The 27,769-nt window shown below is 45.3% G+C and overlaps 1 protein-coding gene across 2 annotated transcripts in view; it reads right to left on the reverse strand.

Moving 5' to 3' along the window:
* Window positions 1–27,769, reverse strand: part of LOC110501886 (rho GTPase-activating protein 15) — an 82,825-nt gene that overhangs the window by 24,121 nt on the left and 30,935 nt on the right. For both annotated transcript variants that reach the window (XM_021579739.3, XM_021579738.3), the window contains exons 9-11: window positions 26,592–26,690; window positions 20,890–20,967; window positions 18,855–18,989 (exon numbers count right to left, since the gene is read on the reverse strand). In XM_021579739.3, the coding sequence (XP_021435414.2) occupies window positions 18,855–18,989; window positions 20,890–20,967; window positions 26,592–26,690 (312 nt within the window). The remainder of the gene's footprint in view (window positions 1–18,854; window positions 18,990–20,889; window positions 20,968–26,591; window positions 26,691–27,769) is intronic.

Genomic DNA, 27,769 nt, shown 5'->3' on the forward strand with positions numbered 1-27,769 from the left:
AAACTTTCTGTCCAAAAATGATGCAGAAAAATTAATCCATGCTTTTGTCACTTCTAGGTTAGACTACTGCAATGCTCTACTTTCCGGCTACCCGGATAAAGCACTAAATAAACTTCAGTTAGTGCTAAATACGGCTGCTAGAATCCTGACTAGAACCAAAAAATTTGATCATATTACTCCAGTGCTAGCCTCTCTACACTGGCTTCCTGTCAAAGCAAGGGCTGATTTCAAGGTTTTACTGCTAACCTACAAAGCATTACATGGGCTTGCTCCTACCTATCTCTCTGATTTGGTCCTGCCATACATACCTACACGTACGCTACGGTCACAAGACGCAGGCCTCCTAATTGTCCCTAGAATTTCTAAGCAAACAGCTGCAGGCAGGGCTTTCTCCTATAGAGCTCAATTTTTATGGAACGGTCTGCCTACCCATGTCAGAGAGGCAAACTCGGTCTCAACCTTTAAGTCTCTAATGAAGACTCATCTCTTCAGTGGGTCATATGATTGAGTGTAGTCTGGCCCAGGAGTGGGAGGGTGAACGGAAAGGCTCTGGAGCAACGAACCGCCCTTGCTGTCTCTGCCTGGCCGGTTCCCCTCTTTCCACTGGGATTCTCTGCCTCTAACCCTATTACAGGGGCTAAGTCACTGGCTTACTGGGGCTCTCTCATGCCGTCCCTGGAGGGGGTGTTTCACCTGAGTGGGTTGATTCACTGATGTGGTCATCCTGTCTGGGTTGCCCCCCCCCCCTTCCCATCTTTGTGGGCTATACTCAGACATGTCTCAGGATGGTAAGTTGGTGGCTGAAGATATCCCTCTAGTGGTGTGGGGGCTGTGCTTTGGCAAAGTGGGTGGGTTATATCCTTCCTGTTTGGCCCTGTCCGGGGGTGTCCTCGGATGGGGCCACAGTGTCTCCTGACCCCTCCTGTCTCAGCCTCCAGTATTTATGCTGCAGTCGTTTATGTGTCGGGGGGGCTAGGGTCAGTTTGTTATATCTGGAGTACTTCTCCTGTCCTATTCGGTGTCCTGTGTGAATCTAAGTGTGCGTTCTCTAATTCTCTCCTTCTCTCTTTCTCTCTCTCGGAGGACCTGAGCCCTAGGACCATGCCCCAGGACTACCTGACATGATGACTCCTTGCTGTCCCCAGTCCACCTGGCCGTGCTGCTAATCCAGTTTCAACTGTTCTGCCTTATTATTATTCGACCATGCTGGTCATTTATGAACATTTTAACATCTTGGCCATGTTCTGTTATAATCTCCACCCGGCACAGCCAGAAGAGAACTGGCCATCCCACATATGCTCTCTCTAATTCTCTCTTTCTTTCTCTCTCTCGGAGGACCTGAGCTCTAGGACCATGCCCCAGGAATACCTGACATGATGACTCCTTGCTGTCTCCAGTCCACCTGACTGTGCTGCTGCTCCAGTTTCAACTGTTCTGCCTTATTATTATTCGACCATGCTGGTCATTTATGAACATTTGAACATCTTGACCATGTTCTGTTATAATCTCCACCCGGCACAGCCAGAAGAGGACTGGCCACCCCACATAGCCTGGTTCCTCTCTAGGTTTCTTCCTAGGTTTTGGCCTTTCTAGGGAGTTTTTCCTAGCCACCTTGCTTCTACACCTGCATTGCTTGCTGTTTGGGGTTTTAGGCTGGGTTTCTGTACAGCACTTTGAGATATCAGCTGATGTACGAAGGGCTATATAAATCAATTTGATTTGATTTGATTTGATACAGTCAGTAACAGTCAGTAACACATCTACAGTCCGTAACAGTCAGTAACACATCTACAGTCAGTAACAGTCAGTAACATATCTACAGCCAGTAACACATCTACAGTCAGTAACAGTCAGTAACAGTCAGTAACACATCTACAGTCAGTAACACATCTACAGTCAGTAACACATCTACAATCAATAACAGCCAGTAACACATCTACAGTCAGTAACATATATACAGTCAGTAACAGTCAGTAACACATCTACAATCAATAACAGCCAGTAACACATCTATAGTCAGTAACACATCTACAATCAATAACAGTCAGTAACACATCTACAGTCAGTAACAGTCAGTTACACATCTACAGTCAATAAGAGTCAGTTAAACATCTACAGTCAGAAACAGTCCATAACAGTCAGCAACACATCTACAGTCAGTAACACATCTACAGGTAGTAACACATCTACAGGTAGTACCACATCTACAGTCAGTAACACATCTACAGGTAGTACCACATCTACAGTCAGTAACAGTCAGTAACACATCTACAGTCAGTAACACATCTACAGTCAGTAACAGTCAGTAACACATCTACAGTCAGTAACACATCTACAGTCAGTAACAGTCAGTAACACATCTACAGTCAGTAACAGTCAGTAACACATCTAAAGTCAGTAACAGTCAGTTAAACATCTACAGTCAGTATTAGTCAGTAACAGTCAGTAACACATCTGCAGTCAGTAACAGTCAGTTACACATCTACAGGCAGTAACAGTCAGTAACAGGCAGTAACACATCTGCAGTCAGTAACAGTCAGTAACAGTCAGTAACACATCTACAGTCAGTAACAGTCAGTTACACATCTACAGTCAGTATTAGTCAGTAACAGTCATTAACACATCTGCAGTCAGTAACAGTCAGTTACACATCTACAGGCAGTAACAGTCAGTAACCGTCAGTAACACATCTACAGTCATTAACAGTCAGTAACAGTCAGTAACACATCTACAGTCAGTAACAGTCAGTAACAGTCAGTAACACATCTACAGTCAGTAACAGTCAGTAACAGTCAGTAACACATCTACAGTCAGTAACAGTCAGTAACACATCTACAGTCAGTAACACATCTACAGTCAGTAACAGTCAGTAACCGTCAGTAACGCATCTACAGTCAGTAACAGTCAGTAACAGTCAGTAACACATCTACAGTCAGTAACACATCTACAGTCAGTAACAGTCAGTAACAGTCAGTAACACATCTACAGTCAGTAACAGTCAGTAACATATCTACAGTCAGTAACAGTCAGTAACAGTCAGTTACACATCTACAGTCAGTAACAGTCAGTAACCGTCAATAACACATCTACAGTCAGTAACAGTCAGTTACACATCTGCAGTCAGTAACAGTCAATAACAGTCAGTAACACATCTACAGTCAGTAACAGTCAGTAACAGTCAGTAACACATCTACAGTCAGTAACAGTCAGTTACACATCTGCAGTCAGTAACAGTCAGTAGTACATCCACAGTCATTAACAGTCAGTAACACATCTACAGTCAGTAACAGTCAGTAACACATCCATAGTTAGTAACAGTCAATAACACATCTACAGTTAGTAACAGTCAGTAACGCATCTACAGTCAGTAACAGTCTACAACACATCTACAGTCAGTAACAGTCAGTAACACATCCACAGTTAGTAACAGTCAATAACACATCTACAGTACAGTCAATAACAGTCAATAACACATCTACAGTCAGTAACAGTCATAAATACATCTACAGTCAGTAACAGTCAGTTACACATCTGCAGTCAGTAACAATCAATAACAGTCAGTAACACATCTACAGTCAGTAACAGTCAGTAACACATCTACAGTCAGTAACAGTCAGTTGCACATCTGCAGTCAGTAACAGTCAGTAACACATCCACAGTCATTAACAGTCAGTAACACATCTACAGTCAGTAACAGTCAGTAACACATCCACAGTTAGTAACAGTCAATAACACATCTACAGTCAGTAACAGTCAGTAACGCATCTACAGTCAGTAACAGTCTACAACACATCTACAGTCAGTAACAGTCAGTAACACATATACAGTACAGTCAGTAACAGTCAATAACACATCTACAGTCAGTAACAGTCATAAATGCATCTACAGTCAGTAACAGTCTGTAACAGTCAGTCAGTAATACATCTACAGTCAGTAACAGTTGATCCATCTGTTGGCACCTGTTACCTGGTAAAGACGACAATACCCTCTTATTTCCTCTACCCTCTCTGTGCTCAACATCCTTCTCTAATCTCCAGAGGAAGCCACAGGTTAGGGGTAACACTGATGGCCTAATGGAGTCTACCCAACCCTGCTTCTTCTGATTACCCCAGGTTGTTAGCAGACAGACAGAACCGCAGAGCGAGGCGAGGACAATGTTTGGCCCCCTGTCTGTTGTACCGTGGAGGCTCCCCTTGAGCACGGCCAGAGCAGATGTCTGCGTGTGCACCGAGCTGGCACGGGCACAGGTGGCAGATGCCCGCGTCGGGTGCCAAACCCCGCCAGTTGGGCACAGATGGTCAAACACGTTCTGGAAAAGAGAATAGGGCCCCTGACTTTCTGCTCTAGGTGAGCATGGCCTGAGCCATGCTCTGTTCTGTCTCTGTCACTGTCTCCGTCTTTGCTCTCTCTGCTCTGTCTGTGGGCTCTCTCTGCTCTGTCTGTGGGCTCTCTCTGCTCTGTCTGTGGGACCTTTCCCCGTCACTCTCTCTCAACAAAGTTATCCAGTTTCGTTTTTGTCCTCTGTACCAACTATGACTGGAAGTTATCGCTGAGATTATCCGAAGCGACTTAAGATGAGAGTTTAGTAAACACACTGAAAGGGACCAGGTAATATATCTGTTAATTAAGTTCACTTTCTAAGAGGCGTCTGGTGCTACATAGCTAATCAATAGAAGGCCTCACCCTAAAATATTTAATCTAGTCTCCATAACTGGCACAATGGACATGATTCATTCATGACTTTGCCGTTGGTGGCTGACATATTGGAGATGTCCCTCAGCTCACCATTGTGGACAGATGGAGAGGAGAGTGTCATTAATTTAAAGCAGGCTGAAATGCCCTGTTAGGATTATAGTATCCGAATGTGCTGATTCACTCCAATGTACCACACCCTGTGACATATAGCCTGACCTGTAAAGTCACACAGGGTCATGTTGCATGGTACTGATTGAGCACGGAAGCTAGTTGAATACAGGGCAGCATTTAGTGCAAAAAAACGGTGTGTAACTTTAAATTAATTGGAAACGGTGCTGTTCTGAAGGACATTTGAAAAATGGGGAGAGGTTGGGTTATGTGTTGGGGAACTCTGTCAGCATGGACGCTGCCTTTTACATACACCACTCATTGCTTCAAGCAACACCCATCAAACAGAGCAAATGTACCTCAAAGTCTGTTAAAAAGGCATTGAAAAACGTTTTGTAGGAATGTGTCATTCAGTACAGACTGTCACGCTACATAGCAAACGTTTGATCGGACTGAACGCACCCCAGGCCATACTGCTCTTCACACAAACGTTCAAAACCTTTAGATAATTTTCAGCCTCCGTATAGATTAAGTTTTGATGATTTAATTGATGGAGCTGACTCATTGTGGTACCACACAACACTAAATGTGGTACCATTTCATGGAAGACCCAGTTTTCTTTTGTTGACTGGATCCAATATTGTTATAGATCTGGCACAGACAGGAAAGCAAAGTCTCTCAATGATTGGGAACATCTGAAGGGAAACAGCGTACCCCACAGAAGACTAAACAAACAGTCATGTCAACTTTAGTACCCGGTTGCAGTGTTAGGCAGATTTTGGGCACCTAGAGGGGATTAAGTCATTTATGACTTGTCATGATAAGAGACCATTACAACTCCTCATCCAGGTATGCATTCAACACAAACACACACTGGTGGTCCAATGTAATTCAATACCGGATGTGGCGTAGCCCATGGAACTGTCACTTGATCCAGAACAAAGATTGAAAAGTGATTGAGGTGTATGGATTGGAACAAGAAGGTAAGTGCCCCCAACATGTTTTCTTTTCTATCTCTAAGTAGAGGTAATAACCTACAATATAGACACTTTTTAAAATTTATTATTTCATAGTTACTTTCATATTGTATCACTAAAACAATTACTTCCAACTTCCAGCACATTTTGTAGACAATTACTGCGAGAGAAAAGAAGAAACCTGTACACTGCTCTTGCTAGTATCGCTGCTCTGTATTAGGCTTTACGTATCGGCCTCAAGGGCGTAAAAAGCTCTGACGAAGGCAGTGAGGCCGATCTGTAAAGCTTAATAAAGAACAATACTAGGAATACTAGCAAGAGCAGTTTGCAGGTTTCTTATTTTTTCTCATATTATTCAATTGTTACCATACACCTGCAATAAGGAAAGCTCAGATCTGCGTGTGCCTTTTGAACTTTGAACTTTGACAATTACTGCAGAATAGCCTTTAAGTGTTTCAATCGGTGACACAGTGACTAGATACAAATTCACCATCTAAACCACTGTGCATTTAATCCCATTGACAGGGAAACATCATTTGTTTCAGGAAATCTATTTTCAAAACAGCCTCATCTCCAGCCAGGTGTAGCATGGATCACCAGAACCCTGTCAGGGCAAATATTATCAGAAAGCAAATAATCCTGGAAGTTGTGATTGAGATTGTAAATGGATTGCAATTGTTTGCTTTTGGTTAATGAATAACAGTCTTAGAAGATCATTGAATGCCCCCATTTCATAAAAAGGTAATATATTAAATTATTTTGATCAAAGGTCGAATTGAATTATGAAATAATGTTATTCTCCAACTGAAATATTACCATATAAAGAGGTCTCAGCACAATAGAACAGAAGTGTAAATTTCGAGATAGTTTTTAATAATTTGTAAAAAAAAAAAAAAAATCATTGCATATTCATGGTAGTGCTTTGCACCACATTTCCCATTACTGAAAATACAAACATAATTAATACTCATTATGAACACAAGATCACACGTCAAGAATCAATCTGTGATTATGATGAGTTCTCTTTATAAGTCTCTCTCAATAAGTCAGAAAACAGAAAGAAACCATAGACTGTCATACTGGTCAGAATAACTCGTAAAGGGCTTGTAAGGCTCAGGGCTCTCTGCTTGCCTTTCTGGGATGTGCACTTTGCATTTGAGGTAGAATAAATACTTACAGGATGTCCTAAATCTTTCTGTTAGTTTTGTTCTATCGTAATGGTAATTATTTGCTGAACTAGTCCAGGTCAAAAGGTTGTGCAATTATTCATGTACAAATGCTGTGTCTCTTTGAAGCTTGAGAAGTGGGGCGTCACCCAAGACGACCTGGAACTAGCCCTGGGCGTTACCATTTTCCAATAAAGATACTGATGAAATAGGCATCTGATGAGCTGACCCAATTGTAGCCTGGGCCGTTTGCAGAATGTAGGATATCACCATGATAACCATTTACAAACAAGTAACAAACATTAAAAAGAGGAATATGATTCTCTTAAGTTTGTCATGTACTGTACATCCAGTTTTGTCGCCCTAATCGACAGTATTATCATAAATACAAAATCCTCATTGGTAAAGTTATTGCTTAAGTGGGTGGATCAACTCCTACTGAGAGAATACATTCTCTTGATTTTCTGTGCAGAGCTGTTTTTCGCTGTGTTGTTTGTGTTTTTGTGTCACTATAGTGACTAAGTCAGAGCTGTGTATTAAACTGTGCTAGCTACTTAGTGATGAGAAAGTCTCTGGCTTGATGGAGATGTGAGGCGAGGAGCAGCTTACAGACTTCTCTCCACTCCTCTCCTCCTCTGGGTTGCCCAGTTACTAACTCACATGACTCCGTTTCCATGGTTACTGATGGCACAGACAAGGACCCAACAACTTGGGAAAATATGCTTCTAATTTTCTTCTAATTAGACATTTTTGAATTAACAGAAGAAGATGTTAAAGGTTGCTGGTCGTCAATTTCTGGGAGCAAAGAATGGAATAATATCTGTTCATGTTAAAAGAGGTCAACTCTGTTTCAACAGATACAACACAGACAAGCATACTGAGAGTTTCAACAGATACAACACAGACAAGCACACAGAGAGTTTCAACAGATACAACACAGACAAGCACACTGAGAGTTTCAACAGATACAACACAGACAAGCATACTGAGAGTTTCAACAGATACAACACAGACAAGCACACTGAGAGTTTCAACAGATACAACACAGACAAGCACACTGAGAGTTTCAACAGATACAACACAGACAAGCACACTGAGAGTTTCAACAGATACAACACAGACAAGCACACTGAGAGTTTCAACAGATACAACACAGACAAGCACACTGAGAGTTTCAACAGATACAACACAGACAAGCATACTGAGAGTTTCAACAGATACAACACAGACAAGCACACTGAGAGTTTCAACAGATACAACACAGACAAGCATACTGAGAGTTTCAACAGATACAACACAGACAAGCATACTGAGAGTTTCAACAGATACAACACAGACAAGCACACTGAGAGTTTCAACAGATACAACACAGACAAGCATACTGAGAGTTTCAACAGATACAACACAGACAAGCACACTGAGAGTTTCAACAGATACAACACAGACAAGCACACAGAGTTTCAACAGATACAACACAGACAAGCATACTGAGAGTTTCAACAGATACAACACAGACAAGCATACTGAGAGTTTCAACAGATACAACACAGACAAGCACACAGAGTTTCAACAGATACAACACAGACAAGCACACTGAGAGTTTCAACAGATACAACACAGACAAGCATACTGAGAGTTTCAACAGATACAACACAGACAAGCATACTGAGAGTTTCAACAGATACAACACAGACAAGCATACTGAGAGTTTCAACAGATACAACACAGACAAGCATACTGAGAGTTTCAACAGATACAACACAGACAAGCATACTGAGAGTTTCAACAGATACAACACAGACAAGCACACTGAGAGTTTCAACAGATACAACACAGACAAGCATACTGAGAGTTTCAACAGATACAACACAGACAAGCATACTGAGAGTTTCAACAGATACAACACAGACAAGCATACTGAGAGTTTCAACAGATACAACACAGACAAGCATACTGAGAGTTTCAACAGATACAACACAGACAAGCATACTGAGAGTTTCAACAGATACAACACAGACAAGCACACAGAGTTTCAACAGATACAACACAGACAAGCACACTGAGAGTTTCAACAGATACAACACAGACAAGCATACTGAGAGTTTCAACAGATACAACACAGACAAGCATACTGAGAGTTTCAACAGATACAACACAGACAAGCATACTGAGAGTTTCAACAGATACAACACAGACAAGCATACTGAGAGTTTCAACAGATACAACACAGACAAGCACACTGAGAGTTTCAACAGATACAACACAGACAAGCACACTGAGAGTTTCAACAGATACAACACAGACAAGCATACTGAGAGTTTCAACAGATACAACACAGACAAGCATACTGAGAGTTTCAACAGATACAACACAGACAAGCACACTGAGAGTTTCAACAGATACAACACAGACAAGCATACTGAGAGTTTCAACAGATACAACACAGACAAGCATACTGAGAGTTTCAACAGATACAACACAGACAAGCATACTGAGAGTTTCAACAGATACAACACAGACAAGCATACTGAGAGTTTCAACAGATACAACACAGACAAGCATACTGAGAGTTTCAACAGATACAACACAGACAAGCATACTGAGAGTTTCAACAGATACAACACAGACAAGCATACTGAGAGTTTCAACAGATACAACACAGACAAGCATACTGAGAGTTTCAACAGATACAACACAGACAAGCATACTGAGAGTTTCAACAGATACAACACAGACAAGCATACTGAGAGTTTCAACAGATACAACACAGACAAGCACACTGAGAGTTTCAACAGATACAACACAGACAAGCATACTGAGAGTTTCAACAGATACAACACAGACAAGCATACTGAGAGTTTCAACAGATACAACACAGACAAGCATACTGAGAGTTTCAACAGATACAACACAGACAAGCATACTGAGAGTTTCAACAGATACAACACAGACAAGCATACTGAGAGTTTCAACAGATACAACACAGACAAGCATACTGAGAGTTTCAACAGATACAACACAGACAAGCATACTGAGAGTTTCAACAGATACAACACAGACAAGCATACTGAGAGTTTCAACAGATACAACACAGACAAGCATACTGAGAGTTTCAACAGATACAACACAGACAAGCATACTGAGAGTTTCAACAGATACAACACAGACAAGCATACTGAGAGTTTCAACAGATACAACACAGACAAGCATACTGAGAGTTTCAACAGATACAACACAGACAAGCACACTGAGAGTTTCAACAGATACAACACAGACAAGCACACTGAGAGTTTCAACAGATACAACACAGACAAGCATACTGAGAGTTTCAACAGATACAACACAGACAAGCATACTGAGAGTTTCAACAGATACAACACAGACAAGCATACTGAGAGTTTCAACAGATACAACACAGACAAGCATACTGAGAGTTTCAACAGATACAACACAGACAAGCATACTGAGAGTTTCAACAGATACAACACAGACAAGCATACTGAGAGTTTCAACAGATACAACACAGACAAGCATACTGAGAGTTTCAACAGATACAACACAGACAAGCATACTGAGAGTTTCAACAGATACAACACAGACAAGCACACTGAGAGTTTCAACAGATACAACACAGACAAGCACACTGAGAGTTTCAACAGATACAACACAGACAAGCATACTGAGAGTTTCAACAGATACAACACAGACAAGCATACTGAGAGTTTCAACAGATACAACACAGACAAGCATACTGAGAGTTTCAACAGATACAACACAGACAAGCATACTGAGAGTTTCAACAGATACAACACAGACAAGCATACTGAGAGTTTCAACAGATACAACACAGACAAGCATACTGAGAGTTTCAACAGATACAACACAGACAAGCATACTGAGAGTTTCAACAGATACAACACAGACAAGCATACTGAGAGTTTCAACAGATACAACACAGACAAGCATACTGAGAGTTTCAACAGATACAACACAGACAAGCACACTGAGAGTTTCAACAGATACAACACAGACAAGCATACTGAGAGTTTCAACAGATACAACACAGACAAGCATACTGAGAGTTTCAACAGATACAACACAGACAAGCACACTGAGAGTTTCAACAGATACAACACAGACAAGCACACTGAGAGTTTCAACAGATACAACACAGACAAGCATACTGAGAGTTTCAACAGATACAACACAGACAAGCACACTGAGAGTTTCAACAGATACAACACAGACAAGCATACTGAGAGTTTCAACAGATACAACACAGACAAGCATACTGAGAGTTTCAACAGATACAACACAGACAAGCACACTGAGAGTTTCAACAGATACAACACAGACAAGCACACAGAGAGTTTCAACAGATACAACACAGACAAGCATACTGAGAGTTTCAACAGATACAACACAGACAAGCACACAGAGAGTTTCAACAGATACAACACAGACAAGCATACTGAGAGTTTCAACAGATACAACACAGACAAGCACACTGAGAGTTTCAACAGATACAACACAGACAAGCACACTGAGAGTTTCAACAGATACAACACAGACAAGCATACTGAGAGTTTCAACAGATACAACACAGACAAGCATACTGAGAGTTTCAACAGATACAACACAGACAAGCATACTGAGAGTTTCAACAGATACAACACAGACAAGCATACTGAGAGTTTCAACAGATACAACACAGACAAGCATACTGAGAGTTTCAACAGATACAACACAGACAAGCATACTGAGAGTTTCAACAGATACAACACAGACAAGCATACTGAGAGTTTCAACAGATACAACACAGACAAGCACACTGAGAGTTTCAACAGATACAACACAGACAAGCACACTGAGAGTTTCAACAGATACAACACAGACAAGCATACTGAGAGTTTCAACAGATACAACACAGACAAGCATACTGAGAGTTTCAACAGATACAACACAGACAAGCATACTGAGAGTTTCAACAGATACAACACAGACAAGCATACTGAGAGTTTCAACAGATACAACACAGACAAGCATACTGAGAGTTTCAACAGATACAACACAGACAAGCATACTGAGAGTTTCAACAGATACAACACAGACAAGCATACTGAGAGTTTCAACAGATACAACACAGACAAGCATACTGAGAGTTTCAACAGATACAACACAGACAAGCACACTGAGAGTTTCAACAGATACAACACAGACAAGCATACTGAGAGTTTCAACAGATACAACACAGACAAGCATACTGAGAGTTTCAACAGATACAACACAGACAAGCACACTGAGAGTTTCAACAGATACAACACAGACAAGCATACTGAGAGTTTCAACAGATACAACACAGACAAGCATACTGAGAGTTTCAACAGATACAACACAGACAAGCATACTGAGAGTTTCAACAGATACAACACAGACAAGCATACTGAGAGTTTCAACAGATACAACACAGACAAGCATACTGAGAGTTTCAACAGATACAACACAGACAAGCATACTGAGAGTTTCAACAGATACAACACAGACAAGCATACTGAGAGTTTCAACAGATATAACACAGACAAGCATACTGAGAGTTTCAACAGATACAACACAGACAAGCATACTGAGAGTTTCAACAGATACAACACAGACAAGCACACAGAGTTTCAACAGATACAACACAGACAAGCACACTGAGAGTTTCAACAGATACAACACAGACAAGCATACTGAGAGTTTCAACAGATACAACACAGACAAGCATACTGAGAGTTTCAACAGATACAACACAGACAAGCATACTGAGAGTTTCAACAGATACAACACAGACAAGCATACTGAGAGTTTCAACAGATACAACACAGACAAGCACACTGAGAGTTTCAACAGATACAACACAGACAAGCATACTGAGAGTTTCAACAGATACAACACAGACAAGCATACTGAGAGTTTCAACAGATACAACACAGACAAGCATACTGAGAGTTTCAACAGATACAACACAGACAAGCACACAGAGTTTCAACAGATACAACACAGACAAGCATACTGAGAGTTTCAACAGATACAACACAGACAAGCATACTGAGAGTTTCAACAGATACAACACAGACAAGCATACTGAGAGTTTCAACAGATACAACACAGACAAGCATACTGAGAGTTTCAACAGATACAACACAGACAAGCATACTGAGAGTTTCAACAGATACAACACAGACAAGCATACTGAGAGTTTCAACAGATACAACACAGACAAGCATACTGAGAGTTTCAACAGATACAACACAGACAAGCATACTGAGAGTTTCAACAGATACAACACAGACAAGCACACTGAGAGTTTCAACAGATACAACACAGACAAGCATACTGAGAGTTTCAACAGATACAACACAGACAAGCATACTGAGAGTTTGTACACAGCCATGACCATGTAACATGTTAGTTTACACATTTACTGGCAACACTAACAACGTCGCCACCATCCTCTACAATCCAACCCCATGGTTTCAGTGTTCAAACATAAACTATAGACATAGTGCTCTAACAAGATCTCACTCAGTTCAACAAGATCTAACTCAATTCGTAGTGTTTGCATTGATTTGCTTGCGGGAAAAAAAGGAGTGTTTGTCTGCGAGACAGGTGGCTGGAGATTCCAGATTCCCCTCTCTGATACTGAGGCCCACATGAATAATAGAACGTGGTAAGTTGGTGCCAGGATCAGGGCCTGCAAACACAGCTGCTCCCCTCAGCCTTCCAAGAATGAACAGCACACTGGGAAGGGAAACAGGGAGATAGGGCCTGCATGGGCCCCACCTGAGGACCTCAGACTGAGCAACTAATCAAACCTACAGGCTGAGAGGGAGAGAAGAGAGAGGGTGAGGAGGGAAGATAGAGAGGAGGGAAGGGAGAGAGAAGAGAGAGGGAGAGAAGAGAGACGGAGAGGAGGGAAGGGAGAGAGAAGAGAGGGAGAGAAGAGAGACGGAGAGGAGGGAAGGCAGAGGGAGAGAAGGGAGAGGGAGAGAAGAGAGAGGGAGCGGAGAGAAGGGAGAGGAGAGAAGGGAGAGGAGAGAAGGGAGCGGAGAGAGAAGAAGAGGAGGGAAGAGACAGAGCAGAGAAGAGAGGGAGAGGAGGGACGGCAGAGGAGAGAAGAGATAGGGAGCGGAGGGATAAGAGGGAGAGGAGGGAAGAGATAGGGAGGGGAGAGCGAGGGAGAGGGAGAGGAGAGAAGGGAGAGGGAGAGAAGAGAGAGGGAGAGAAGGGAGAGGAGAGAGAAGAAGAGGAGGGAAGGGACAGAGGAGAGAAGAGAGAGGGAGAGGAGGGACAGCAGAGGAGAGAAGAGAAGAGAAGAGAGAGGGAGCGGAGGGATTAGAGGGAGAGGAGGGAAGAGATAGGGAGGGGAGAGAGGGAAGAGAGTGGGAGAGGAGGGATGGGAGAGGGAGAGAGGAGAGAAGAGAGAGGGAGAGGAGGGAAGGGAAGGGAGAGGAGAGGAGGGAAGAGAGAGGGAGAGAAGATAGAGGGAGAGGAGGGAAGGGAGAGGATGGAAGGGAGATAATGGAAGAGAGAGGGAGAGGGAAGAGAGAGGGAGAGGGAAGAGAGAGGAAGGGAGGGAGGGAAAAGAGAGGGAAGAGGGAGGGAGAGGAGGGAAGGGAGTGGAGAGATAAGGCGAGAAGGGAAGGGAGAGAAGGGGGCATCTGTTTATACATAAATAGAGAGAAAACTAATGAAACAGGAGACCAGGAAGAGAAAGGAAAGACGATGCAGGACTGAAGATATGATGTGATGATAAGTGTTTGTATTTAGGATATTTAGGAGATAACAATATCATATCGCTCTCCGTTATCTGTGGCTGAGACATTGATATGAAAGGACTGGACTACATACAATAATACTCCAGCCATCATGTTGTAGTACTTGTCTTTTTGTCCAATGGGACACAAGCTCTTAGCCCATGACTCAGGTAACAATACAATACTGACTGTTTCTTCCTGGAACGGTGGTTTCAATTAGAGACCTAGTGATGTGTACTCAAGGCTGCCTAATCAGCCCACCATCCATCCACACATCCATCCATCCACACAGGCCACGGGCCCATAGAATCTCCCCCTAATGTGACCCCATTACAGGGCCAGCCAGCACAGGCAATAGGACTAATGATGACAACCCATCTTCATCACCAGAAGACAATCTCCCAGTGTCTCCAAATCCCAGTGTCTCCTAATCCCAGTGTCTCCCAATCCCAGTGTCTCCCAATCCCAGTGTCTCCTAATCCCAGTGTCTCCTAATCCCAGTGTCTCCCAATCCCAGTGTCTCCCAATCCCAGTGTCTCCCAATCCCAGTGTCTCCTAATCCCAGTGTCTCCCAATCCAAGTGTCTCCCAATCCCAGTGTCTCCCAATCCCAGTGTCTCCTAATCCCAGTGTCTCCTAATCCCAGTGTCTCCTAATCCCAGTGTCCTAAATGGGGGATGACGGCGTCAAATAGCTCTGTTTAGTAATAATGGGTTGGCTGCAGATGAGGTCTTGCTCTAATGTTCTGGATAGTTCTACCAGCTCGTTATCTTGGACTACGACAAGGGACAGGTGATTACCATGTGCTGATGCCAAGTTATTTCCCATTATCTTTGCAATGGAAATGAATGGCATACCTCAATGAATGGCATACGCCTCCATATAGTGGCTAATACATCTATTTAGTTGCCCTCTCACATTAAAACTACATTCATTTAGTGGTGAATCTGTAGTGACCCTGGTCGTTTCATCTCTACGGTGTAGCAGGTTATCCTAATTACACCTCCTGCTATGAAGGGCTTTTTACACTGCTAATTAGTTGTCTAAACGCTGTCTGAGCCTCATCAGCCGTGCTCATGCTCATCTGATTAACTGGATAGAACCACCTTGAGCGTCAGAGGGGATTCTGGTCTACATTCTGGAGCATGTAAATATTTATTGCCAAATTATACCACCACCTTGGGATTGTTTTCGCAATCTGTTTTCGGGGGCTTCTAGCGTTGCTAAGTGAATATTTGGCCATGGCATGGGCATTGATAACAGCAGGCACTTTTGTTAAAATGACACACACATAACATATAGGCATTAAATAGGGGAATAATAAAAATCACATATTAAATAAAGCACATTATTCAATATCATCTCCTTATGTTTTGTCCATGGATCTCAGGCGAGGTGGCATTACAAGGCCCAGGTAGCTTTCCAACCTTTATTGGCATTGTTTACACAAGGTTAAAAGTGGCATCGGTTGGACGGCAGATAGGGTGGAGGCCTGATCATTGGCATGATAGTGGTTAATTCAGAGAGAGTGACTGGACAGATAGAAAAACACAACTTGGTGTACTGTAAATGGAGTGAATGATAAAGTGTACATACTGTTCAGCAATGTTCCCTCAAAATGTTTTCATCACTGAGAAAACGTCAGGTCTGCTGGGTGCAAACTTGAGCGATGTGAACATTTACATTTGGGGTGGCAGGGTAGCCTAGTGGTTAGAGCGTTGGACTAGTAACCGGAAGGTTGCAAGTTCAAACCCCCGTGCTGACAAGGTACAAATCTGTCGTTCGGCCCCTGAACAGGCAGTTCAGCCACTGTTCCTAGGCCGTCATGTTCTTAACTGACTTGTCTAGTAAAATAAAGGTAAAATAAAAAACATTTACTGTGAACACTGAGGCTGTACAATAGCAGCCAATGTGTCTCACTCTCTCTCAATGTTGGCCTGTACAATCCATGACTTTTGAAAAAAAAAACATGCATGTCTTGATATTAACCTGAAAATGTTGTTGTGCTGTTTGATGCAAGAAACCACTTAACTAAATAAAATGCATCATTATTCCCATACCATTATTACAGAGAATCAGACACATTATTCTACCCTCTGCCTATTGGCTACTTAGCTTATTCAAGCCTGTCTCAAAATACAACACTGCCCCCTTTAAGACAAAAAAACAAGCTCTTTACCTGACTCCCTTTTGAAAGATGTCTAGAAATCTACATGTTTTGTGCTCTTGTAGGAAACAATCACTCCCCCATTGCTGACTACAAATGATCTATAACTGGACTAATAACACACTAACTAGTAAAGGAAATGAACAACATGTGCACATGTGGCTACATGCATCTCTCACTTTGATCTGAAAACAAGCACATCTTGGTTAGGTTGCACCAGTCTGTGTAGAGTACGGACTGAGTCCTGTGTGTCAATGCAATTGAATCCTACTCCGAAGCGTTCTGCTTTCAACAAAGTCTCTTGCATAGTTGGTTTTGCATACTAAGTCTTGGATAGTTTGTTTTGTTTCGGTGTGTTGCATTGAAAGTAGCTAATATTGCGTTGATTCGATCACAATTCCCACAGTAAAGGGAAACGTTGATCGTGTTGCCTAAGGGGGAAAACTCTAGAAAGTTGAGTGAAGTTCAATCTCGTGCTTCTCTATTTCTCCTCCTCAAGCACTCCCGGGAGAGCTGCGCACTTAGAGGGAACAGAGCTGCGCACTTAGAGGGAACAGAGCTGCGCACTTAGAGGGAACAGAGCTGCGCACTTAGAAGGAACAGAGCTATTCAGTGTCATCTTGATGTTCTTAGATTATGTAACCTAAAGTTTTAACTCTGATGTTGTTTTGCTCTGAGCCAATACGTGGAGATAGTGGAAGAGTCTCTCTCTCTCTCTCTCTCTCTCTCTCTCTCTCTCTCTCTCTCTCTCACTCTCTCTCGCTCCTCTTTCTTTCGCTCTCCCTCTCACTCCCCCCTTTCCCCTCTCTCTCTCGAGGGTGAAGGCCTGATTATTGGCATGATGGGGGATAATTCAGTAGTGGGTTGGTGTGGTGTGGGGTGACATGTGAAGAGGGTTGTGTCCGTGTATGTGTGGAGGGATGTGAGTGGGTGTGCGTTTGTGTTTGTGTGTGGTGGAGCGAGTGAAAGTACGACGACACATGACTTAGTGGCAGATCTGATCTTGTGATAGCTTCTGTCTGGACTGCCAGCCCTGGCTGGTTTGGCCTTTAGCTTTCGGAATTCCCCCACTTAGGACCAGGGGATTTCAGGGATGAGAGAGAAAGTGAGAGAGAGAGAGAGAGAGAGAGAAAGAGAGAGAGAGAGAGAGAAAGAGAGAGAGAAAGAGAGAGAGAGAGACCCACATCACCTCACTGTTCAACAGCGACCTATTTTGACTGGACAGATGAAAAGCTGTAGATAAGGCTGCCACCTTTAAGAAACCACTTGGTGTACTGTAAGAGTGAATGATGCCGTGTAAATACTGATCAGCATCATCATAACGTTCTAAAAGGATTTATTCACTGCCTCCAACCTACATTTCTAACTCTGATCTTTGCTCTGGGCTCATACCTTGGTGCCAAGTGACCATGTGGAAATATGGCTATTGATTTCACCTCTGTTGTTTTCCAGATAAGCGGAGGAGTTTCAACGTAGCATACCACAGCTCACTCCTCTCTCTCAATGCAATGTTCAATTTAAGTGCTTTATTGGCATGGGAAACATATGTTAACATTGTGAATCTCTCGTCTCTCTCTGAATTAAATGTAGTTTAGTGCTTAACTGAGCGGCCTTGAGGACAACGTTTCTAGAGGCAAATAAAAGTATATGAAGTATAGTATAAACAGGATTTATGTTAACACAACAAAGGACTGTGTGTCACTATGTAAAACCCAGGCTCGCCTACGTATGTCACTGGTTACACAGTTCTGACACAAACAACCATTCATCTAGATCTAGAGATTTTCAATGCAGTCCATATTTTCACTCTTCTTGACCTTAAAATGAAGGTGACAGAGACCTGACTGCAAGTGCATGCCTTGCAAATATGCTTTAAAAAGGAGCTGACACTAAAATGTATGTGCTGATGACAAACAAAAGCAGCCCCAGATGGCCTGTATACTCACTGATGGCCTCCACAAACAGCTCAAAGAATGGGAAGGGAAACAGCGGCTCTGGCAGCTCCCGAAAAAACATCTTGAGCGCCCCGGTGACAACGTGGATGTCCTCCCATTGGCTGTCGTCCAGGTTAAATTCCACCTCTGGGACATCACCAGGAAGAGATGGGGAGAGAGAGAGGGGGAGAGAGAGGGGGCGTGGAGAGAGAGAGAGAGAGAGAGAGAGAGAGACAGAGAGAGAGAGAGAGACAGAAAGAGAGGGGGGATATGGAGAGAGAGAGAGAGTGAGAGAGTGAGAGAGAAAATGTGCAAGAGAGAAAGGGAACAGGAGAGGGGAGAGAGAAGGAACAACACAGCTTTAATTGGGATAATTGGAGAGGGCTAATTACTGTGCTAATGTTTACCTGCTAACAGCGGCGCTCACTAACAGGCTCCCAGCTACCCAGAGATCTGATGAAGCAGAATGTGTCTCTGTTTTAGACTGACAGATACCTTCTGCTGAAATTAGTTATTTCTGAAAACCCTGGGTAGTGACAGGTACATCAGGTGGATACCTGATTCAGAGGCACCCGGCTCAATATGTCACAGGAGGGCAGCAGTAGGCCTATGATCCAAAGCCAAGATGACAGGGCCTGAAGCTCTGAAGACAGTGGAATGGTCACATTATGGTGTATGTTGAAACCGGAAATAAGCCATAGTTTATTTCAGGCAACCTTGTCACATGATCAGAATATAGAGCCATGGGATCTTTTAATAGAGATAATAATCTTAGAAATATTTCATTCATGTTTTGAAATGTACCTGATTTGTCAAGATGCTCCTAATCTTTCCTCATTCTTTTGGACTGTTGGACTGTTGGACAGTCAGACTCATAGAAAATGACAAAGCAAGTGGGTATGTCTCTCTTTCCCTGGACAGTTTGAGGTATTCACTAGCAGAAAGTCCAGACTTTCAATTACCCAGCCTCTCCAGTGTGTCCACTTGACACATCTGAGTGGATTGTTAAACAGCCCATGGTTGCCTTGTACAAAGACCCACTAGAAAAAGTGAACCTGCTGCGTTCTGTATGGTCCTGAAGGACATAGTAGCCTACTACATGGTTGATACTTTCAACCCACTCTCACTTGAGCTTCTACTGCACTGGCTCTGTACAACTATGGGGGTTGGGAGCACATTCAGGAGACATGGAATGAGTGGGACAGAATGTAGGCACATGGTGTCACTGTGTCAGAATGCTCAGAATGTGCAGAATGTTGGTGATGTCACTCTTCCCACAATGTCCCCGCGTCACAAACCACTTCTTTAATCTGTAGGACTGCAGGGCACAATAAAACATAATGGTGTGTCTAAAGAAGAAAGTTACTAGCTTTCTTCAAGACATAAAAATACATTCCAGACTGATACATTATTTTAAAGGTCAACCGGTATATTCTTCCTTCTCAGAGCTCTGGACAACAACAGACAAACGTTCTCTTGTTGGTTTGATGGAGGAATCCCCCATCAGCCCCTCACAAGGAGACCTTGGATAATTCAGATGAAGTAGGTAGACGTGTTTCACTGGAGGCACAGATCTGACTTGAAGTCTCATGAGGGATGCTTCGTTATCCTTCCGTTTACTCTGAAAGATCCCATTCTTAAGGTGTTTGGGAATCTTTTTTTGCATTTGCAAAAGACAGTCTTGTGATCACTTACTCAGTCAACAAGAATATGTCTCTACAGTTATTCATCGTTTAGCTGTAAAGTAGAATTTCTCAGTAATTACTCAGAATTATCCATGATTTCAGCAGAACACAGTCGTGGTTGTATACATTTTATCACAAAGAACACCTCAATCCAATCCTGTGTGTTCATTGTATGATATCAAACAGAAACTGAACTGTATGAAGTTAACTACTATTAATCCATAATAGGGACAACTATATTAGTTTACTGGGAATGTGGCCGTAATACAAACAATGTAACATACAAACAATCACAAGTGAATCAAACAACAGAACATACCTTGGTCAACAAAGAATCAAGTGAATTAAACAACAGAACATACCTTGGTCAACCAAGAATCGTAACTTCTGGATGGTGGCAAGATTACCACTCACTCTGTAGATGCCATCAGCCTCTAAACCTGGTGGATTCAAGATAGAGACAAGCCTGTGACATACTACACACTTTGACAAGACCAAGTTTTAATTTGGACCAAGATTAACAAAATTGACAAATTTAGAAAGAAATTCTGGGTTTTTCGATAGATCATTTTAACATTCACTGCAGTGGAATGGATAGTTCACATCATGCCTAGATTAGAGGCTTTGACTTGGACGCAATACGACTCTGTAATGCAAAATCACCAGCACATTTTGAGTCGGGGCGACATGTTCCTCTGGTCTTTTCTGTCAGTTGCTCTAATGAATGTCCGTCCACATTGCTGAGCATTTGACAGTGGAAGGCGATATACTGGACCGCTGTCACTGGTGGGGTAACTAGAGGATATGGTTGATTTGAAAAAGTGAAGCAGACGTACAAGGTTTCATTCTTTGCAAGGCATTCTTGTATAATGTCATGGCTATTTTCTGCAGCTCAAATGTTAAAATGTCCAGATGAATTTGACCCCAACGTGTTGGGCCCTTTGTTTACATACAAGGCAGTCAGAAGCTGTTTGCTTGTACTTTTCCTGCTGTATCCAGAGCCTGGCCAAATGTTGCTTGCTTGTGTGTGTGTGCAGGGCTGGCCCTTGCCACACTGCAGCCATAGGTGAGACCAAAAACTGGTGCCCCCACAAAACTGGAAATGTCCCAGTAAGAAAAATGACATTTAAAATACACATTTTCCAGACATTGAAGTTAGGTTCATTGTAGGTTCTGAATTAATGGTGAAAAGGTATTTTCCTAATGTTTAAAATACGTATTTTACAGGACATTGGAAAGCCATCTTTTCCCGGAACTTGAAAAATATTTATTATCCGGACAAAGAAATCAGGATCAATTTTGGTTCTCAATGAAATTTGAAAATAATTATTTTCCTGATGTTGAAATCAGGCAAATTTTGGGTTCTGAATGAAAGTTAAAATATGTCATTTATTGATGTCTATCTTTGGGCCAAATCAAGGCTGGTCCAGGCAAAATGTGAACCAAACATAGATGTCTATGTGTCACGTTCTGACCTCTATTTCCTTTGTTTTTGTATTTATTTAGTATGGTCAGGGCGTGAGTTGGGTGGGCAGTCTATGTTTGTTTTTCTATGTTTTGGTCTAGTTCTATGTTCGGCCTGATATGGTTCTCAATCAGAGGCAGGTGTTCGTCATTGTCTCTGATTGGGAACCATATTTAGGTAGCCTGGGTTTCACTGTGTGTTTGGGGGTGATTGTTCCTGTCACTGTGTTTGTTTGTCACAGGATAGGACTGTTTTGCGTTTGCACATTTCTTGTTTTTGTTAGTTTGTTCATGTGTATTGAGTTATTAAAACATGAATAACCACCACGCTGCGCTTTGGTCCGCTTCTCTTCCTCCTACAGACGAACGCCCTTACAGAATCACCCACCTACCAAGGACCAAGCGGCGTGGTAAACAGAGGCAGCAGCAACAGCAGCAGCAGGAGAAGCGACTGGTGCAGCAGGAGCAACAGCAGCAGCAGCAAAGGCAGCAGCAGCAGGAGCAGCAGCAGCTACAGTGGGAGAGGCTGCACCACCTGGAGAAATGGACATGGGAGGAAGAACTGGACGGGAAAGGACCCTGGGCAGAGCCAGGAGAATATTGCCGCCCCAAGGCCGAGCTGGAGGCAGCAAAAGCAGAGAGGCGGCATTATGAGGAACTAGCACGGCAGAGCGGATGGAAGCCCGAGAGTCACCCCCAAAAATTTATTGGGGGGGGGCACAGGGGGAGTGTGGCAGAGTCAGGAGTCAGACCTGAGCCAACTCCCCCCGTTTATCGTGAGGAGCCAAGGAGGAGCTCAGAACCAGAGCTGGTGTTGGAGGTGAGCGAAGCAGAGACTGTGAAGGAGTTAATGGGGAGATTGGAGGAGAGTGATATGAGGGACTTGCTGGTTTGGTGCATGAGGCACGACATTCGCCCGACGGAGCGTGTCAGGGATTTAATGGCACCGGGGTCAGCTCTCCATACTCATCCTGAGGTGCGTGCGAGGGGTCTGGTGAAGACTGTGCCAGCCTCACGCACCAGGCCTCCTGTGCATCTCCCTAGCCTTGCACGTCCTGTGCCATCTCAGCACTACAGTGCTCCTAGCAGTGCTAACTGTGGCGGGCGTGGTGCTGGTCAGGCACCGTGTTATGCAGTTGTGCGCACGGTGTCCCCAGTACGCGTGCTTAGCCCGGTGCGCTACATCCCAGCTCCCCACATCTGCCGGGCTAGGGTGAGGATCCAGCCAGGGCGGTTGGTGCCAGCCCTGCTCTCAAGATCTCCAGTACGCCTTCACGGTCCGGTCTATCCGTCACCACCTCCACGCACCAGCCCTCCGGTGGCAGCCCCCCGTACCAGGCTGTCTCTCCGGCCCATCCGTCCAGAGCCTTCCTCCTCTCCAGCGCTGCCGGAGTCTCCCGCCTCTCCGGCGCTACCAGAGCCTTCCTCCTCTCCAGCGCTGCCGGAGTCTCCCGCCTCTCCGGCGCTACCAGAGCCTTCCTCCTCTCCAGCGCTGCCGGAGCCTCCCGCCTGTCCGGCGCCTCTGCCGGAGCCTCCCGCCTGTCCGGCGCCTCTGCCGGAGCCTCCCGCCTGCCCGGCGCCGCTGCCGGAGCCTCCCGCCTGCCCGGCGCCTCTGCCGGAGCCTCCCGCCTGCCCGGCGCCTCTGCCGGAGCCTCCCGCCTGTCCGGCGCCTCTGCCGGAGCCTCCCGCCTGTCCGGCGCCTCTGCCGGAGCCTCCCGCCTGTCCGGCGCCTCTGCCGGAGCCTCCCGCCTGTCCGGCGCCTCTGCCGGAGCCTCCCGCCTGTCCGGCGCCTCTGCCGGAGCCTCCCGCCTGTCCGGCGCCTCTGCCGGAGCCTCCCGCCTGTCCGGCGCCTCTGCCGGAGCCTCCCGCCTGTCCGGCGCCGCTGCCGGAGTCTCCCGCCTCTCCGGCGCTACCAGGGCCTTCCTTTTCTCCAGCGTTGCCGGAGCTTCCCGTCTGCCCAGCGCCAGCTGAGCTTCCCGTCTGCCCAGCGCCGCCAACGCCGCCCGTCTGCCCAGCGCCGCCAACGCCGCCCGTCTGCCCAGCGCCGCCAACGCCGCCCGTCTGCCCAGCGCCGCCAACGCCGCCCGTCTGCCCAGCGCCGCCAACGCCGCCCGTCTGCCCAGCGCCGCCAACGCCGCCCGTCTGCCCAGCGCCGCCAACGCCGCCCGTCTGCCCAGCGCCGCCAACGCCGCCCGTCTGCCCAGCGCCGCCAACGCCGCCCGTCTGCCCAGCGCCGCCAACGCCGCCCGTCTGCCCAGCGCCGCCAACGCCGCCCGTCTGCCCAGCGCCGCCAACGCCGCCCGTCTGCCCAGCGCCGCCAACGCCGCCCGTCTGCCCAGCGCCGCCAACGCCGCCCGTCTGCCCAGCGCCGCCAACGCCGCCCGTCTGTCCAGCGCCGCCAGTGCCGCCCGTCTGCCAGGAGCCGCCAGTGCCGCCCGTCTGCCAGGAGCCGCCAGTGCCGCCCGTCTGCCAGGGGCCGCCAGTGCCGCCAGTCAGCCAGGGGCCGCCAGTGCCGCCAGTCAGCCAGGGGCCGCCAGTGCCGCCAGTCAGCCAGGGGCCGCCAGTGCCGCCAGTCAGCCAGGGGCCGCCAGTGCCGCCAGTCAGCCAGGGGCCGCCAGTGCCGCCAGTCAGCCAGGGGCCGCCAGTGCCGCCAGTCAGCCAGGGGCCGCCAGTGCCGCCAGTAAGCCAGGGGCCGCCAGTGCCGCCAGTAAGCCAGGGGCCGCCAGTCAGCCAGGGGCCGCCAGTGCCGCCAGTAAGCCAGGGGCCGCCCGAGCAGCTGCCCCTCTGTCCTGAGCAGCTGTCCCTCTGTCCAGAGCAGCCATCGCCCCTCTGTCCCGAGCTGCTATCGCCCCTCTGTCCCGAGCTGCTATCGCCCCTCTGTCCCGAGCTGCTATCGCCCCTTTGTCCCGAGCAGTTGTCCCTCTGTCCCGAGCAGCTGCTTCACCTCTGTCCCGAGCTGCCCCTCTGTCCCGAGCAGCCCCTCTGTCCAGTGGGGTCATTGAGAGGGGTGGTCATGGTGAGTAAGCCAGGGAGGCGGACAATAAGGCGGACTAAGACAATGGTGAAGTGGGGTCCGCGTCCCGCGCCAGAGCCGCCACCGCGGACAGACGCCCACCCAGACCCTCCCCTATAGGTCAAGGTTTTGCGGCCGGAGTCCGCACCTTTGGGGGGGGGTACTGTCACGTTCTGACCTCTATTTCCTTTGTTTTTGTATTTATTTAGTATGGTCAGGGCGTGAGTTGGGTGGGCAGTCTATGTTTGTTTTTCTATGTTTTGGTCTAGTTCTATGTTCGGCCTGATATGGTTCTCAATCAGAGGCAGGTGTTCGTCATTGTCTCTGATTGGGAACCATATTTAGGTAGCCTGGGTTTCACTGTGTGTTTGGGGGTGATTGTTCCTGTCACTGTGTTTGTTTGTCACAGGATAGGACTGTTTTGCGTTTGCACATTTCTTGTTTTTGTTAGTTTGTTCATGTGTATTGAGTTATTAAAACATGAATAACCACCACGCTGCGCTTTGGTCCGCTTCTCTTCCTCCTACAGACGAACGCCCTTACACTATGATTGGTACAGAGTTGGTGAATGTCAATCTATCTGGTAAGCCTACCGTTTGTAAAACACAAAAAAAAAACAAGATGTCCAAAAGACGTCAGCTCTGCCTACTGGGGTGTAACCTACCAAGTCAGCCCGCAATGGAATTGAATGAATGCCCATCCATGTGTTAGGCCCACCGTTTGTGAAACAGGACATTGAATTGGCTTTATTAGTCCTGATTCCAGTGACTAATCAATTTGTCTATTTAAGCTCTGAATATCGGCTACCCAACATTATCAGGAGTTATCCTGAGCCTATTTGCAATGTGTTCACACAGCGGGAAATGCAGAAGATATTAATTTTCTCTCGCTATGATCAGCTTGTCAAAAATGTGTGGATATAAAATTGAAACCACTGATCATGACAATGGGGTGAAACTCATGGACAAGTTGTGAATGTCCCTTCCATATTTACCTGTCCTGCTTTTAGGATATGTTGTTTGTTAACATGACAGCAAATGTTTTATTCGATTGAGAACCATTTAGGCCAGGCTACTTGATCGGAGAAACCTGCATGATGTTGTCATACAATTTATCTCCAGTCTGTAGGCTACAGAAACGGCCACATACTCTTTCTACTATGTCCTATGTCTGCTACATGATTGATGTTAAATTATTTTGTTGGAAAGATGCGTCTCTGCACCCTGTAGAGCCGGCTGGTAATGGACAAGCATAATATTTTGACCTTTGACAAAGTGCCCGTTGCTTTTTAAAGGGTGGCATCAGCACTCACCGAAAAATATAATTATGCCACTGGTTGAGAGGAATTGTCATTGTTTTGGGGCAGAATTAAGTGAGGCTTGATATGTTGTTGTTGGAGGTGCGTCTTGGTCAGTGTAGCTCAGAAAACACCTCCCTCGTCAATCTTCCACCATAGGCAGTCGCCTAATCCTGCCTAATGAGCGGGCCGTCCGTGTGTGTCTGTGTATGTGTGTGTGTAAGTAGTTAAATTATTTCCCATACACAAAGTACGTACTTTCAACATATTTTTTTCAGAAAAGTACATACCTCTTTTTTCAACAGCCTCCACACACTGCCTGACGAAATTTGGCACAGTGGTCCCTTCCCGCTCACAAAGTGCCAACAAGGGACACCCAAACACTCGATCTGTGAAGAAAAAACACATGGTTTATTCAGGAAAAAAACACCATTCCCCAGAACTACTGAATTAAAGCTACAGTGTAAACAGTATTGAAATGAGCGATAACATCAAACAAAACAGCTTCTGCATTTCATTGTGCTGAACTGTGTTATTTCAGATCTTAAATGCACAGAGGAGGAACTTGGTGGAACGGTAGAGTATCTGTTTAATAGGCCATTTCCATTCACACCTGAAACATCTCATTACTACTGTCCCTTGATCATTGTCATTAGGTTGAGGGATAGGTTATTAATTCATAGCATTGCTCTTGACTCTTACTGCCCTTGTTCTCCTCTGATGGCTGTTTCCACAACAGTGTTGATAACAGTACATAGGTTCCACGGCTACACTGGTAAAGGATAATCAATCTAATGGTTAACCACACACAGCATTTAATTACTAAGTAAAACATTTTCCCATGAACACTGAGTCACCCAGGCAGCTTTGCTCCAATCAGACGGAGAGGGGGACCACATTCTCTTTGCTCCAATCAGACGGAGAGGGGGACCACATTATCTTTGCTCCAATCAGACGGAGAGGGGGACCACATTCTCTTTGCTCCAATCAGACGGAGAGGGGGACCACATTCTCTTTGCTCCAATCAGACGGAGAAGGGGACCACATTCTCTTTGCTCCAATCAGACGGAGAGGGGGACCACAGTCTCTTTGCTCCAATCAGACGGAGAAGGGGACCACATTCTCTTTGCTCCAATCAGACGAAGAGGGGGGCCACATTCTCTTTGCTCCAATCAGACGGAGAGGGGGGCCACATTCTCTTTGCTCCAATCGGACAGTGAGTGGGGCCACATTATCTTTGCTCCAATCAGACGGAGAGGGGAACCACATTCTCTTTGCTCCAATCAAACGGAGAGGTGGGCCACATTCTCTTTGCTCCAATCAGACGGAGAGGGGTACCACATTCTCTTTGCTCCAATCAGACGGAGAGGGGGACCACATTCTCTTTGCTCCAATCAGAGGGAGAGGCGGGCCACACTATCTTTGCTCCAATCAGACGGTTCATTACTCTGCTTTTGTCCATTCAAAT

The sequence above is a fragment of the Oncorhynchus mykiss genome, chromosome 22 (genome assembly GCF_057628025.1).
Source record: "Oncorhynchus mykiss isolate SJ-2025 chromosome 22, ASM5762802v1, whole genome shotgun sequence".
NCBI lineage: Eukaryota > Metazoa > Chordata > Actinopteri > Salmoniformes > Salmonidae > Oncorhynchus > Oncorhynchus mykiss.